At 52.0% G+C, this 15,205-nt stretch overlaps 3 protein-coding genes across 19 annotated transcripts in view; 2 read left to right on the top strand and 1 right to left on the bottom strand.

The window, feature by feature from the left end:
- Nucleotides 1–113: 113 nt before the first annotated feature.
- On the bottom strand, nucleotides 114–1,084 carry HIGD2A (HIG1 hypoxia inducible domain family member 2A). The gene is made up of 2 exons (XM_074313458.2): nucleotides 875–1,084; nucleotides 114–528 (listed from the first exon to the last, which is right to left on the bottom strand). The coding sequence occupies exons 1-2, from the start codon at nucleotides 1,026–1,028 to the stop codon at nucleotides 362–364; spliced, it is 321 nt and encodes a 106-aa protein (XP_074169559.1). The 5' UTR covers nucleotides 1,029–1,084; the 3' UTR covers nucleotides 114–361.
- A 33-nt stretch (nucleotides 1,085–1,117) lies between these two features.
- Nucleotides 1,118–10,058, top strand: NOP16 (NOP16 nucleolar protein). Of its 3 annotated transcripts, none has more exons than XR_012489768.2 (6): nucleotides 1,118–1,412; nucleotides 1,503–1,611; nucleotides 2,774–2,843; nucleotides 5,431–5,537; nucleotides 6,075–6,279; nucleotides 9,612–10,058. XR_012489768.2 is itself a non-coding variant. In XM_019720084.3 (5 exons), the coding sequence occupies exons 1-5, from the start codon at nucleotides 1,306–1,308 to the stop codon at nucleotides 6,216–6,218; spliced, it is 537 nt and encodes a 178-aa protein (XP_019575643.1). In that variant the 5' UTR covers nucleotides 1,118–1,305; the 3' UTR covers nucleotides 6,219–6,496. The 3 variants fall into 3 exon arrangements, 1 of the variants encoding a protein (XP_019575643.1); XR_016021340.1 differs by lacking the exon at nucleotides 9,612–10,058 and adding an exon at nucleotides 8,576–8,948; XM_019720084.3 differs by lacking the exon at nucleotides 9,612–10,058 and having other exon boundaries at nucleotides 6,075–6,496.
- Nucleotides 10,059–13,387: 3,329 nt separating this feature from the next.
- TRRAP (transformation/transcription domain associated protein) overlaps nucleotides 13,388–15,205 on the top strand; it is a 122,444-nt gene continuing 120,626 nt past the window's right edge. For 13 of the 15 annotated variants that reach the window (XM_074313443.2, XM_019756062.3, XM_074313449.2 and 10 more), the window contains exon 1: nucleotides 13,388–13,524. The gene's annotated coding sequence lies outside the window, so the exon portion shown is untranslated. Of the gene's footprint in view, nucleotides 13,525–13,802; nucleotides 13,982–15,205 lie in introns of those variants that run through there. The other 2 variants (XM_074313445.2, XM_074313444.2) reach the window with 2 other exon arrangements.

Raw genomic sequence — 15,205 nt, forward strand, 5'->3', positions numbered from 1 at the left:
GAGAATCATTAGACGGTACGATTTCTAACAGTCCCTGCAGTCTTTAGTCTGTTCCCTCCTAAATCCAAAGCTCAAGAACCTTGGGCATGAGATTGAGAATGAATTCATCAAACTACAAGTGGATCAGAGTTTATTAAGTAGGGAGTGGAGAAGGTGCCGCGCAGATGGAAGTATGCAACACAAAACTGAACCCAACCTGAGACTCCTGGGAAAAAATCTGTCGGTTAGTCAATTCGCCAGTTACTCCTCCATTGATACAGGGGTTTATCAGAAGGGATGAGAGATTAAGTCCTGTGGCGGGACCGGTGGTTGCTCCTGGGGCTGGGAATGATCGCGGAGCTTTCAAGGCCAGACCGCGGGCTCAGGATCGAGACTTAAGAGCGGATGCAGCTAGACCCAGCAAGATGGCTGCGACCGTGAAGCCCTGGGCGGCGATCCGGGTGCGCATCATGAGCTGGGAGCGCTGGCTCTGACCCCGGTGGAAGCAATAGAGGCCGTAGGTAAGGGCGGCCGCCGTGCCCAGGCAGCCTGAGGAGGGGACAAAGCAGGTGGGGAGTGGCACGTCCGACCCCGGAGTCCCTTCCCGCTTTAGGCCTCCCTTCTCCTAGGTCAAGATCACAGAACAGCTGTGGCGGGAAAGAGGTGGGAGGAGTTGGTCCGGGGAGGGTCAGCGGAGTTGGAGACCGCCCCATCCCAGACATTGAATCCCGCCCTGCTTCTGCTCCAATCAAGTTCACGCCTCACCGCCCAGCGCCCCAACGCCCCATCTCTGGTCCAGTGTCATTCCGGTCCCCCTTGGCGTCCCTGGTCCTTGACTGTTTCATTCCCCACATCACAGTCCTCTCCGTCTACAGTTCCTCCAGCAGTAGCTTACCTATGGGTACCATTGGGTTCTCGCGGGTCTTGCGAAGGAACTTTTCCTTGAAGGTTTCCGTACTGCTGTAGACACTGGGGGTAAAGCCCTCAATGACTGGGGGTTGCGATGGATCCATGGGTGCCCCCGGAGTCAGAGGGCCGGGAGTCGCCATGTCCCGGGCAAGAGTGATAGGAGAAAATGGGGACGCTAGACCACGCCTCCTGGAGAAGTCGTGAAAGAGGGCGGGGAAAAGGAGTGTTGTGCGTAGGCGCAACCGCTCATTGCATTCTGGGAGTCATCGTACTCAGCAATGTACGTAGAACTACGTGGCGAACTACATCTCCCAAAAAGCCTGCGAAAGCGTGCGCGCACCCGCCGGAAGGAGTCTGCTCCACGAGGTGCTGGACCTTAGAGGAGGGGAGTGAGTTGCCGGTGTCGTGGTCTGCGCGATGCCCAAGGCCAAGGGGAAGACCAGGAGGCAGAAGTTCGGTTACAATGTTAACCGAAAGCGTCTTAACCGGAATGCTAGACGGAAGGCAGCGCCGCGGATCGAGTGGTGAGGGGGCCGGGGTTCTGCAGCCTGGGGACCTTGGCCGGGATGGCCCAGGAGATGACAGTTCCGCAATCTCTCTCTCTTTGCCTGTAGCTCCCACATCCGACATGCCTGGGACCACGCCAAATCGGTGCGGCAGAACTTGGCCGAGATGGGGTTGGCTATGGACCCCAACAAGGCGGTGCCCTTCCGTAAGAGAAAGGTATTGACTTGGTAGGGTCCCGGTCTTTGACCCTCGTTCCCGCGTTGTATTTAGCTGGGTTTCAGAACTTGATCCGGCTTATTACCTCCCTCCCACCCGTCCTGGGTTTGTGACTTCCCCACAGCCAACTAGGGCCGCCTGCACTGACTGTGGCTGAGGGTCCCTTTTAGACCTTCCTCGTACTCCATCCTCAGCGATGGACCTGCGATGGAGTTCCGCTCTCCTTCTCCACTCATTTTCCCCCCTCTGAAGTTAACCTGTTTGGGTCCCTTGGCGTTTCAGTGGTATTTTCCAGAATTTGTCTTTTTCTGTCCTAACTTTTCCTAAGAAGAACTCCCCGGAGTTTGGGGTCTTTACTTACTATTTCTTGCACCTCCCCCCCAGCCATACAATCATCCTTTGTCTGAGGCTTCCCTGGGGCAAGTTTCTCCTGAATAAGTCTTTTTCTGGACCACCCTTTCCAAAATAGCACCCTTTTCCACTCAGTAAATTCCTCCCAGTTTTATTTTAATTCATAACACTTGTAAATACTTGATGGTATATTAATATATTTATTTGTTTATGTCTATTGTCTGTGCCAGTTTCCCGGAACATATTCTCCTTGGGGACAAGGACTTTGGTTTTTGCTCACTGCTAAATCCCCAGGGGTGCTTAGGATGTGACTAGTGCTCCATGAATGGGTAACGTACTGAGTGGGCTTGCTGATCGAACTTGTCCCATTGCTTTTAGGCAAGTTTCTTTTTTATCCCTTTGTGCCAGAGAGAAATGGCAGTACTGTTTCTAGAGCAAATATGAAGCTGCAGCCAAAAGCACTGTCAGGTTGCACCTTTTCAAAGAGAAGATAGCTGAAGTCTCCCTGTCATTGTAAATTATAAAGCACTTTCATGTGCATTGTTTCATTCGATTATCATCCAAGAAGTGAGGCAAGCGAGGGGTATAATGCCAGTTTTGTAAATAGGCACAGAAAGAGGAATTGCTTGCTTGAGTTTCTTGGGAACCATGAAGCCTCCAGGGCATTGGTTCTCTTTGTCATCTACTCCTACCTGACCTTGTGTAGGGATTCTTATGGGTAATGCAGTTGTGTTGGGACGGGCAGCTAGAATTTTCCCTGATCTGAGATTCTTACTTGGTGTACTGGTCTCACTGGCTCTGTTCTCTGCAGGTGAAGGCCATGGAGGTAGACCTAGAGGCGAGACCTCAGGAGCTCGTGCGGAAGCCCTATGTGCTAAATGGTGGGTGCTGGCCACATTCCTTTAGGTCATCATTTTGCACAGTCAGGGCTGGAAAAGATCTTCAGATGTCCTCATTTTACAGGTGGAGAAACCAAGGTTCAGAGGACAGAAGAGAGCTGGTCTAGGGCTCACAGAGTTAGGACTGTGTCCCTAGTTGGGACAGTTTCAGTCTACTGACAACTCAGGTGTGTGAAGTGAGTTGTCAGTTGTTCAGGTCCCTGAGAGGATAGAAAAGAAACCATTAAGTCTCAGGCATGCATTTCAGCTTCTCATGAATTTAAAGATGACCAGATTTTTAGAGATTCTACCATCTCATTTAATCTTTCCAATGACAAATCAATTTCATGTATATTAAGGCTGTAGAGACTGACTATTAAAATGAGAGTAAGTTCTGCAGGGAAGCATGAATACTCTGGAATTTTCCGCCCATCCTTCCTCTTACCTGTTCTAGATTTCTAACAGTTCTGAAGGTAAAACTATTTGAATGGCCAGACATTTGATATAGAATTCCTTGAGTTCCTATGTTTAGTGTATCTTAGCGATTCTCATAAGAATTACAGCACTGGACTGCACATATAAAATAGTGTACTTATTGTAGTTGAAGCTAATTTTTTTAAAGTTTCATTTTTAATTCTTTAATTAAAAAGTTTTTAAATTGTGGTAAAAAACAGATGACATAAAATTTACCATCTTAATCATTTTTAAATCTATGGCTCAGTAGTGTTAAGTACATTCACGTGGTCACGCAGCAGATCTCCAGAACTTTTTCATATTCAGAACTGAAACTATCCCCATTAAACAACAGCTTCCCATTTCCCCCTTCTCCAACCCCTGATAGCTGAGTCAGAGATAATTTTTTTAAATTAGTTTTTATTTTTTTTATTGTTGCGTTTGGGAAGTTCTTTATATTTTCTTTTTTCTTTTTTTTAAAAAAGATTTTATTGGGGAAGGGGAACAGGACTTTAATAGAGAACAGCGTGTATTTCCAGAACTTTATTGGGGAACAGTGTGTATTTCCCAGGACCCGTCAGCTCCAAGTCAAGTTGTTGTCCTTTCAATCTTAGTTTTGGAGGGCTCAGCTCAGCTTCAAATCCAGTCGCCGTTTTCTTTTTTTTAAAGATTTTATTGGGGAAGGGGAACAGGACTTTATTGGGGAACAGTGTGTACTTCCAGGCCTTTTTTCCAAGTCAAGTTGTTGTCCTTTCAATCTTAGTTGTGGAGGGTGCCATTCAGCTTCAAGTTGTTGTCCTTTCAGGCTTAGTTGTGAAGGGCACAGCTCAGCTCCAGGTCCAGTTGCCCTTTCTAGTTGCAGGGGGCACAGCCCACCATCCCTTGCAGGAGTCGAACCGGCAACCTTGTGGTTGAGAGCCCGTACTCCAACTGAGCCATCCGGGAGCTCAGCGGCAGCTCAGTTCAAGATGCTGTGTTCAATCTTAGTTGCAGGGGCCAGAGCCCACCATCCCTTGCAGGAATTGAGGAATTGAACTGGCAACCTTGTGGTTGAGAGCCCATGCTCCAACCGACTGAGTCATCTGGGAGCTCAGCGGCAGCTCAGCTCAAGGTGCCGTGTTCAATCTTAGTTGCAGGGGGTGCTACCCACCATTCCTTGCGGGACTCGAGGAGTTGAACTGGCAACCTTGTGGTTGAGAGCCCACTGGCACATGTGGGAATCGAACTGGCAGCCTTCGGAGTCAGGAGCATGGAGCTCTAACCGCCTGAGCCACCGGGCTGGCCCTCTTTTTTTAATCTAGTTGCGGGAGTGGAACCGGCAACCTTGTAGAGAGCACGCACTCTAACCAACTGAGCCATCCGGCCGCCCGGGAGCTCAGCGGCAGCTCATTGTCTTCACTCTAGTTGCAGAGGGTGCAGCTCACTGGCCCATGTGGGAGTCCAACCGGTAACCCTGTTGCTCAGAGCTTGCGCTCTAACCATCTGAGCCATCCGGCCGCCTGATAATTTTAACTATAAGCAATTTTAGCGCTTAAACCTGGGAAAGATTTGACTACCTCGTTTCCATGAACTATCTTTCTTCCTTCATAGATGAGAAATAGGGAGTATTTGCGTAGCTATTTTAAAAGTGAAGCCATTCTTGGCTCCACTGCTTGGCTTTTTCCCTCATATGGAGCAGAGCGGTGCCTGGGCCCAGCTTTAGGCCCTAATTCTCATTTATTCACATGTTTCCATTTCACATGTTGTAATACTTCAAGAAAAGAGATTCTCAGAATTTTAAAGCTGGAAGGGAGCCCTGCCCTGTGGGCAGGCAATGTATCTTCATTTCTGTCCCCAGGATCTGGCACTAGTCAAGATTATTAGTTTGGTGCCTTTCTTTTACCCACCCGGAGGCCCAGAGATGACGTGCCTTTCGTGTCGTTGCCACACTCATAGATGGTTGTCAATAGGCAGAGCCTGGGATCTGAGGGGCTGAAGAGGAAGGTTCTAGCACTGAATGTGGGGATGGAGAGGCAAAGCCCATCAGATGGCTGGTGTAGCAACTCATATGGATTGGTACTGGGCAAAGGGGTAACTGAGCAGCTCAAATCGTGCAGGAAGGAACACCTTATTCCATCTCCTGGCTCTCTCACCCCAGACTTGGAGGTAGAAGCCAGCCTCCCAGAAAAGAAAGGAAATACGCTGTCTCGGGACCTCATAGACTACGTACGCTACATGGTGGAGAATCACGGGGAGGACTATAAGGTGAGTGACTCAGCCCTGGCAGGAAGAACCGCTGGGGCCCGTTGGGAAGGTACCCGGATTATTCGAGATCTGATCTGCTTGCCTAGTGCCTATTTCCTGAGACTGAGCGGAAGCAGGGAAGAAAGACTCTAGAAAAGCAAGCGCACTGACAGAATGCTTATAGCTGGGATAGGCTGAGTGGCTATCCCACAGGTATGTTGTTTTGTTTGCATGGTATTTTTAAAGAACTTGAAATAGGTGCCATTTTCATTATGGGAGATTTCAAATGAAAGTCCACATTTTTGGTTGCAGTCAGGCTATACCTGACTCCTATCCTAGATGGCAGTAGTTGGCAATGGATGGAGTGCGGACTTCTCAGCTGGTTCCAGTTCCTGCTTGGTACTTGTGGGCATCTGCACTCATTTCCCCACATACACCATGGCATTTGAGGTGAGGTAGCTGAACCTCTGGGACAGGAAGTGACTTGCCCAGCTCCATCAGAGCTAGGATTTGAACCTTTGCCTTTCCAGCCCTCAAGTGGCCCTTCTCCTTTCTTAGGCTATGGCCCGAGATGAGAAGAATTACTATCAAGATACCCCAAAACAGATTCGGAATAAGATCAACGTCTATAAGCGTTTTTACCCAGCGGAGTGGCAAGCCTTCATTGAATCTTTGCAGAAGACTAAGATGGAGGTTGAGTGACTGGTTGATATCTGCCAGGCTGAGGCCTCCTGGACCTGAGAAGCTGGAACCAGGGTGTAAGGCAAGGAGGGGTGTGTGGCTACAGATGAGGTTGGCCAAACCCCATGGAATCAAAAGGTTTTTCTCTCTCTCCCTTCTCTGGGGAAGGAACTGCTTTCCCAGAGGCTCCAATTTATATTCTTCTGGGGGCTCTGGGAAAAGCCAGAACCTGCTGTTTTCAGAGTGGATGGTTTGTTTGAATACAGTCTGTACATAATAAAACAAGGCTATTTTACTTCTCTGATGGGTTTGTATTTGCCCCTCAGCCAAGTGCTGGGGCCACCCCTGTAAGAACCAACTCAACCCAGGCAGGGAGGCCATCCAGGCTTTTGGGTGCCGCATTCACGTGCCCTCCTAGGCGCAGCCTCCCTTCTCTTCCTCCTGTCCTGATTCCATTGGTCTGTCTGGGTTTCTTACATGGCAGTTCCATTAACCCTCCTATGGAAACCTGCCAGGAACCCTGGGCTGCTTGGAAGGGGCCTGCCTTGCCAGCACTAGCCTGGCCCGTAGGCTGGGAGCTTTTGGATTGGTTCTCCAAGGCCCTAGTCTGAGGCCAACTGTGGCTCAACTGCCAGAGGGTAAGGAGCTGTGGGAGCTGCCTCATGGTCTACCTCCTGCTGGCCTTCATGCTTATCTTTAGGTTGCTTGTGTTTGCCTTGACCTGACAGGAACCAGAGGCCCCCAAACCTGCTTTCTGAAACAGGTGGAAAGCTGAGGACCACCTTACTGTGTGCCAATCCCTGGGCTACACACTGCACGGTCATTTCTGGGGCCAGGCCTGCCTGATTTGGGTGACGGGAGGAGGTGAGGACTGTTGCATAGCAGAATCACAGGCAGAGTGTGGGATGGTCATTGGCATTTTCTTAGTCTTGATACTTTGTCCTTGGCTATTAATAATACAAAAAAGCTCTTGTCCTAAGGTTTCTCCTAGAAGCACCTAAAATCTCTCTTCTTCCTACTTGAAAAGAAGGGTTCAGTAGTTTTACATTAATCATTTCACACATAAAACCCTATAGGATGTGTGGTTTTATGTTCATCTTATAGATAAGGAAACAGGCTTGAGAGGTGTTATTGGGGCTTCGAAGTCAAGTCTTTCCAACAGCTAAGCCTAGGCTTTTACTTGCTGTCCTCCCCTTTGGCTCTTGAAGGAAGTCCATCTGTCCCACATCATCAGGGCAGGCTGGAAACGACAGGCTGGGGGTGTCCCAGGAACCCCTCCCCTTTGGGGTCTAGTATGCAGCAGAGCTCCTGAGGGGCTTCGTTATTTGGCCTCAGAACTTTTGTCCTTTATGGCATCCCAAGTTCAGGCCTCTGACTAGGCTAGCCCCTTACCTTGTTTCGTTACCCAGTGCAGATGCCAATTGTTGGGAGCCTCCCTACTACTCTCCCCTGCCCCCAGGCTGTGTAAGGTAGCAATGCCTATCACAGTCATCACTGGTTTAATCTGCTTGACATCCCCTACCAAGGGGCAAGTGCAGGCATGTGGCCTGGAAATCCTGAGCCTGGCCCTAGGCAATGCTGGGGGAATGCTGACTGCATGGCCTATCAGGCAGATGGGCCAGAGTGGTGAGATTTTTATCGGCACCTCTCTGGAGGACCAAGGCTGTGATGGAAGACTTCATCCCCTCCCCAGTCCTTAGAGCTGATTCCACTGAGTCAGCGCAAGCTGGTTTGCTTGTTTTTATTCCCAACGAAAACAAAGACTAGAATGGAGCAGTCCCCAAGCTGTGGCTCCAGAGAGATAACGGTCATTCTGGGCAAAAAAGAGCTGTGCCGTCAAACATGCTGCGGATGTGGTGAAGTCTGTGTCCATCACATTCCATGTTTGCACATTAGCACATTGTAGGGACAGAGTCCCGGAGAGCAGTTTCCAGGCTCTCGGCCTCACGTGGAAAGGGGCTGGCTCAGTTATTAGATGGCCATCTGCTGTAAACCTTTGGCCATTAACCACTATTGTTTTGTATATAACTGCTGTGGCTATTATACTAGCAAGTCCAGGTTACGGTTAGCAAGTGGGGTGGGGATTGTGTTTATCCTACTTCCTGTGTCTCGCCCGGCCGCCAGTGAGACTGGGGTGCAGGAAGACCCCTCGTTGAGGTACTGGCAGATGTTGGCTTTTGTGTCTCGACCAGCCACCATAGAGAATATAGTGGTATAACTCCCCTACCTATGGCTCCGAGGGTGTTCCGTTTTGGCCTCACCATGTCCTGCGTTCTTGTGCTGGGAGAGGGAGTTGAGACCCTGCATGACACACATGAAAGGCCTTCAAGACCTTCCTTAACTGAGTTTTCTATGCGTGTTTGACTGTTGCCTTACAGCTGCCAAGCCGTTTGTTCCCCCACGCTCTTCCCAGGATTTCACAAGGGAGTGCCTCAGCAAACTGAGGCCTGATGGAGAGATATCGGAAAAGCTCCTCTGAGAGGAAGTCTCAGCAAACTGAGACCCGATGGAATTACATCGGTCCCTCCCTTCAATGGATTCCTTGGAGATGTGCATGTGTGTGTGAAGGCAAAGTACAAGTTAGAACACAATGGGAACTTTCAGAAAGACAGCCAGCAGGCTATGTAACACACAAATCTTGAGATTAACAATCTTTTACCTCTTCAGAAGTTTACCAATAAAAACTACGTGTTGGCCCGATTCGGAGCTCAGTCCTTGAGACTTGAGACCCTTGGCCCCGCTTGTACTTTATTCATGACTACTGTCTTTTCTTAGCCCTGCGCCGCCCTTCTCCCTCCCCACAACCCTCCTTGTGCTGGATGCAACATTTGACCACGCCCTTTTCTGGAGACACTCACAGGGTCCATGGGACACTGAGACAATGCTGAACCAGGTACATGGTTAGTCAATGTCCTGTCTCTGCCAGGTTCTTGGAGATGTTGAAAACGGCTGAGGTACCACGTTAGTTCCTCCATGGGCCCCTACGTGCCAGGAGCCCCAGGTTGGGAACTTAATGGGGGGGTAATGACGAGAGAGTGTCTAGGCTGGGGCAGGGGTACGGGAGGGGGAGGTTGCTGTGCAGGGTAGGGTGGCAAGGGAAGAGCTCTGTGGGAGGGTGAGGCCCACACTCAGTCCTGAGTGACAAGAAGCAACAAGCCCTGAGCAGGTGTGGGGGGAGGGCATTTCAGGAGGAGGTGACAGCAAGTGCAGAGGCCCTGAGGCAAGACCCAAGGAGGCTGCTTCTGATGCCAATGCTCTTCCTGGGGGCCTGAGATCAGAGGGCACGGGGCTGGGGAGGAGACCTGTGGACAAACTACCGCAGAGGAGGCTGGGCAGCACAGCCGTGCTCGGTGGGGGCAGAGCGTCACTGACTCCTGGGAAAGGCAGCAGCTGTGAGACCTCTGCCCCCTGCAGGGCATCTGAGGAGGCTTTCGTGAAGGAATCCAAGGAGGAGACCCCAGGCACAGAGTGGGAGAAGGTTGCCCAGCTGTGTGACTTCAACCCCAAGAGCAGCAAGCAGTGCAAAGACGTGTCCCGCCTGCGCTCGGTGCTCATGTCCCTGAAGCAGACGCCGCTGTCCCGCTAGGTGGCAGCCACAAGCATGGCCACTGAGGAGGGGCTGGCCCTGGCAGAGGAGCAGCTGCTTTGGGCAGGGGTGGGGGAAATGCCTCCAGCAGCTGCTGCACAAGCCTAGTTGGTTCCTCCCCATCTCCCAGGACCGGGAGGGGAAACCCTCACCCTTCTCCCCCTCCTTCCCACCTGGCCTTGTGGCCCAGCCCCTCACACCCCTCTCAGTCCACAAAGTTGTGACTGTCCCTCCTGATGTGTTTTTTTTTCTTGGCTTAAAGGGTGTGTTGTTAACTCTTTTTACATTTATTTATTATCACTCTCATTTTTTCTGAAGCCCCAATTGGTGTCAGGGCTCAATTTGTGCTTAGAACTTTCCCAACTTCTTGGCTTTCAGACAAGGTGAGGATATTCCCCTAGGAATCCAGAAATTCCCACTGGAGGCTCTGTCTCAGCCTGGTTGGGAGGGAGCCTCTGCCAGAACCCCGTCTTTGGGATTGGCCAGGAACCTCTGGATTTGGGGGGCCCATGGCTCTGCATCCTTCCGCTGTGCCCCTCTGTGGATTTGGGAAAAACCATCAGGGACCACACCTCTTCCCCTTCAGCAGAGGTTGCAAACAGGCAACATTCAAAATATTGTGACCTGTACATATTTAAAAATATCTGAGTAATTGCCAACCATATTAGTTTCCTAGTGCTGTCGTTACAAAGCACCAGTGTCTGGCGTAGAACAACAGAAATTTATTGTCTAACTATTCTGCCGGTCAGAAGTCTGGAGACAAGGGTCAGCAGGGCCATGGGCCTCTGAAGGCACCAGGGAAGGATCTGTTGCAGACTTCTTTTCCAACTTCTGGCAACTTCGGAGGGTTCCTTGGCTTGTAGGTGCATCACTACAATCTTGAGTTAATCTTCACATCACCATCTTCACATCGCCTGTCGTCAATGAATGTCTGTCTGTGAAAGTTCCCCCTTTTTAATAAGGACACCAGTCATATTGGAGTAGTGTTCATCTTTTTTTTTAAAGCCAGTTTTTTTAAACTTTATTTAAGTGTGTTTTTCCAGGACCCAACAGCTCCAAGTCAAGTAGTTGTCTCAATCTAGTTGTGGAGGGTGCAGCTCACAGTGGCCCATGTGGGGATTGAACCTCAACCTTGTTGTTAAGAGTTTAAATCAACTGAGGTAAATGGCACCCCAAGGGCCGATCTTAATGCCCTCATTTTAATTTGATTACCTTTGTAAAGATGCTATTTCCAAATAAGGACATCTAAAGTACTGGGGATAAGATTTCAAAATGTTTTTCTGCGTGGAACACAATGCTTACCATTAAAGAATAGTGACTATCCTCTTTAGAAGTTCCATAGTCTTCACCACTTTCTATCTGTAGCTTGAGTCTTGAGGCCAAGGTTCACCACAATGTACTATTTTATATTCATATCTGTGCCTTACAGATGAGAGACTGTGGTGCGAGAAGAAAGTTAGCTGGTCTTCGTCATAAACACCTCCATTTAGAAATCCAAACTGTCAGGGGGCCCGAGAAGAGGGTGTGTCTTCTTCAGTCCCCCCCCCCCCCCCCTTCTGGCATCTTGCAGCTGGTGGTGAAACTGATGGGAGTCACACATGGAAGGAATCTGACTCCAAGTCAACATTTTTGAGCTGACCACAGACTAGGAACTCGTTTGAGATTCTACATGAACGTGAAAGTCACCAGTTGCCTCTCTTCTAATTTGCTTAGGTCCCCAGCCTCCTTTCGTGCTTAAACCTAGGAGACTAAGTATACAAACCAATGGCAGGCTTTGGGATTATGTTGTTTCCACTACACCAGGCTGCTTCTCTGAGCCTGTTTCCCGTCTGTAAGATGCAGCAAAAACCAAGCTGGGATGGTCAAGCTCAGGTGTGCGTGGGGTGAGGAGCAGAAGTACAATGGAGGGCAGAGCCCCCTGCCTCAGGACCATGACCAACCTCATCTGGAGGTTTTCCTACTGAAAGTCTGGAAATTCTTGGAAAGATCCAGTTTTTTACCCTAAATATTATTACTCTAGGGAATCTCTACTTTTAACAAGTGTTCCAGGTGCAGGAAGGTTTGAGAATCATTAGACGGTACGATTTCTAACAGTCCCTGCAGTCTTTAGTCTGTTCCCTCCTAAATCCAAAGCTCAAGAACCTTGGGCATGAGATTGAGAATGAATTCATCAAACTACAAGTGGATCAGAGTTTATTAAGTAGGGAGTGGAGAAGGTGCCGCGCAGATGGAAGTATGCAACACAAAACTGAACCCAACCTGAGACTCCTGGGAAAAAATCTGTCGGTTAGTCAATTCGCCAGTTACTCCTCCATTGATACAGGGGTTTATCAGAAGGGATGAGAGATTAAGTCCTGTGGCGGGACCGGTGGTTGCTCCTGGGGCTGGGAATGATCGCGGAGCTTTCAAGGCCAGACCGCGGGCTCAGGATCGAGACTTAAGAGCGGATGCAGCTAGACCCAGCAAGATGGCTGCGACCGTGAAGCCCTGGGCGGCAATCCGGGTGCGCATCATGAGCTGGGAGCGCTGGCTCTGACCCCGGTGGAAGCAATAGAGGCCGTAGGTAAGGGCGGCCGCCGTGCCCAGGCAGCCCGAGGAGGGGACAAAGCAGATGGGGAGTGGCACGTCAGGCCCCAGAGAGCCTCGGGCTTTGGGCTTGCTTTTCTGAAGTTGAAGCTCTTAACAGCAGCGGAGGGGTTAGGGTGAAGCCAAGGTGGGAGGCGTTCGGCGAGGCAGGGTTCTGGGAGTTAGGTCCGTCCCATGCCAGGCCCTCCTGCTCCTGCTCCAATCAGATTCAACACTCATCGCCGGCCCCCCTCGCCACAAGTCTTGTCCAGTCTCATGCCGGTCCCCCCTGGCGTCCCTGTCCTCCCCTATTTCATTTCCCCCGCCGTCACTGTCCTCCCGGTCTCCAGTTCCTACAGCAGCCGCTCACCTACGGGTACCGTTGGGTTCTCACGGGTCTTGCGAAGGAACTTTTCCTTGAAGCTTTCCAGACTGCTGTAGACACCTGTACTTCTACGTTCCAGGGCCTGTTGGTTCAGCCCTCGCCATCACACCTGGGCAGCAGAACGTTCTGCCTCTCTCCTCCTCGGTCTTTTCGTTGCTCTGGCCTAGCCCGAGGCATGTGCGGGAGCGGACAGAAAGCTGTAGGGTGAGGTCTAGCCTCGGGGTGATGCAGCAATAGAACAAATAAAAGACCGAGTCGGTCACCTCCAGGCAGATCAGGACTTTCCTTTGCTTACGAGGTATCTTGCCTCCTCCCTCTTCCCGGGCTAAGAGGGACCCCAGGAAGGGATCGTGGGAGAAAATCTCGCCGTGCCCGCCACTCTTCCCGGGCCGGATCTCTGCCGACTAGGGAAGCCGGTCTGGTGCTCACTCCCACAGCAGCCGCGGAGCGTCCCTCCCTCACACTCCGCGGGCCTGGCCCCACGAGGAGACTTAGGGTAAAAGGCGCCCAATCTAATACTCCTGTCACCTGCCTGGCGCCCCATCCTCGCCGGCGGCCCCGCCCACGCGGGCGCGGTTTAAAGGGCCAGGCGGGCCCTCCAGCTCGGTACCTCCCCTCCCCGCTCCGGCCCAGGCCGCACCCACTTGGGGGCGGTGCGCCGGGGCCTATCTCTCCCGTGGCGGGCGCAGCCGCTTTAAGCGGGGGTGGGACTGTGCGCCGCCGATCGCGGCTGCCAGGGCTTCGGTGGGGGTCGCCGGTGAAGGCTGCAGTAGGCCCGCCGCTGAGGTCGGGTAAGTGCGGGAGCGCAGCGGAACGCCCCCGGGAGGCGCGCGAGGCGGGCACGACGAGTGCGGAGCGGTCCAGGCGTGGGGAGGCCTTTGCGGCGCGGCGGCTCCGCCTAACGACGGAGGCTCTGTGTGCCTCCTGCTTCCCAGTTCCCGCCTTGGCCCAGTCCAATCCGCGGCCCTCTAACCTCCGGCGCTGCCGGTCCGAGCTGGAGAGCAACGGGAGGCGGAGGTCTAGCGGCGCGGAAATTGGCCCTCGGCGTTCGCCGTAGCAGAGCCTGGGAGGCGGATGCTAGGCGTCCGGGGACGGTGACAAAAGGAGGGAAGTGGAGGCCGGTTCGAGACCGGGAAGATAGAGCGTGGGGTCGGAACACTGTTTCGCCGGAGGCAGCCAAGGCCAGCTTGGCATCTCCCGGCCTCCACGCAGGCACCTGGCTCGCCCAGGCCGGCGCGGAGAGCGTAGGTAGTGGCGGCGACAGCGCCCCCTCTGGCCCGGCGGCGGCGCCTCAGGGTCTGGGCGGCGGGGCGGGGCGGGGCGGCCGTGCGCGGCGGTGCCGTTTACTCGAGTGCGGGTGCCGCACAGGCTCGGGCCTGCCCACCGGGGCCCGGACTCGGGGGCTCTACGGAAGCCAGATCTGGGCCTTCGGCTCCCGAGGCCTTCGAGCTGCTCTCCAACGGACACGCGGAATGGGACGTTTTCACTCCTCAGTGACCCCCTCACCCACCCAGGCTGGAAAGCGGTGCCTGGCCCCTTGGGGCCTTGGGAAGTGGAAGAGTTGACGAATCCGGTGAAAAGGGGGCCCGAGCCTTTAAGAAGTTTGGGCTCGACCAGAGTTTTTTTATGCAGAGAAAGGCCGTGATCTTGTGACTTGGGTTTCGGGAATGGGATTGTAGGACCTTCTGTTTGGAGGTGGGAGTGTGACCTAAAACAGGGAGCGATAGTCAGATCATCATCCAGCAGGGTTGACAAGAGTGCTTTCCTTTGGTCTCGTTAGGGCCTTTTCCTGCCTTAAGTCAGAGGAGTGGGACTTGTGGTGGGTTCTGCTAAAGAGAACAGCTGTAGGTGCCCTCTGCATCAGAGGAGTGCTGTTGGTGTTCCGGGAGAGTGGCCAGAAGCGCCTTTGTGGTGTCAGGGTGTCCCCATCCCTGGGGCAGAAGTGCCAGCCGCAAGGCAGTGTATCCGGTAGGCAGGGCTTTTGAACCGCCTGCAGAAGAGTGGTGTATGTTGAAGAAAGAAGAAAATCAAGAAACTGCCTCTTAAGGCAGAGCGAAATTAGATATGTGCAAAGAAGATGTATAAAAGCAATTTCCCCAGGTTCTCTAGACACTTTATGAGGGCTCTCAAAATAGAAATGAAGTTTCCCTCTATTTTTCAGCCTGTAGCGCAGTTGTCAAAGGGTGGCCAACAGCCAGTTTCCCACTCAGGGAGGTGCTTTTAAGAGCATTTATTAATTTATTCAAGGAGCATTAAAAAAATTTTATTGAGGAATAGTGTGTTTTTCCAGGACCCATCAGCTAGCGCCAAGTCAAGTCGTTGTCCTTCAATCTTAGTTGTAGGGGGTGCAGCCCACCATCCCATGTGGGAATTGAACTGGCAGCCTTGTTAAAAGCTCGCGCTCTAACCAGCTGATCTAACCAGCTGAGCCTTCCGGCTTTTATTGGGGAAGGAGAACAGGACTTTCTTGGG

This window comes from Rhinolophus sinicus, chromosome 5, assembly GCF_057876585.1.
Source record: "Rhinolophus sinicus isolate RSI-liver-muscle chromosome 5, RSI-T2T, whole genome shotgun sequence".
Taxonomy (NCBI): Eukaryota; Metazoa; Chordata; class Mammalia; order Chiroptera; family Rhinolophidae; genus Rhinolophus; species Rhinolophus sinicus.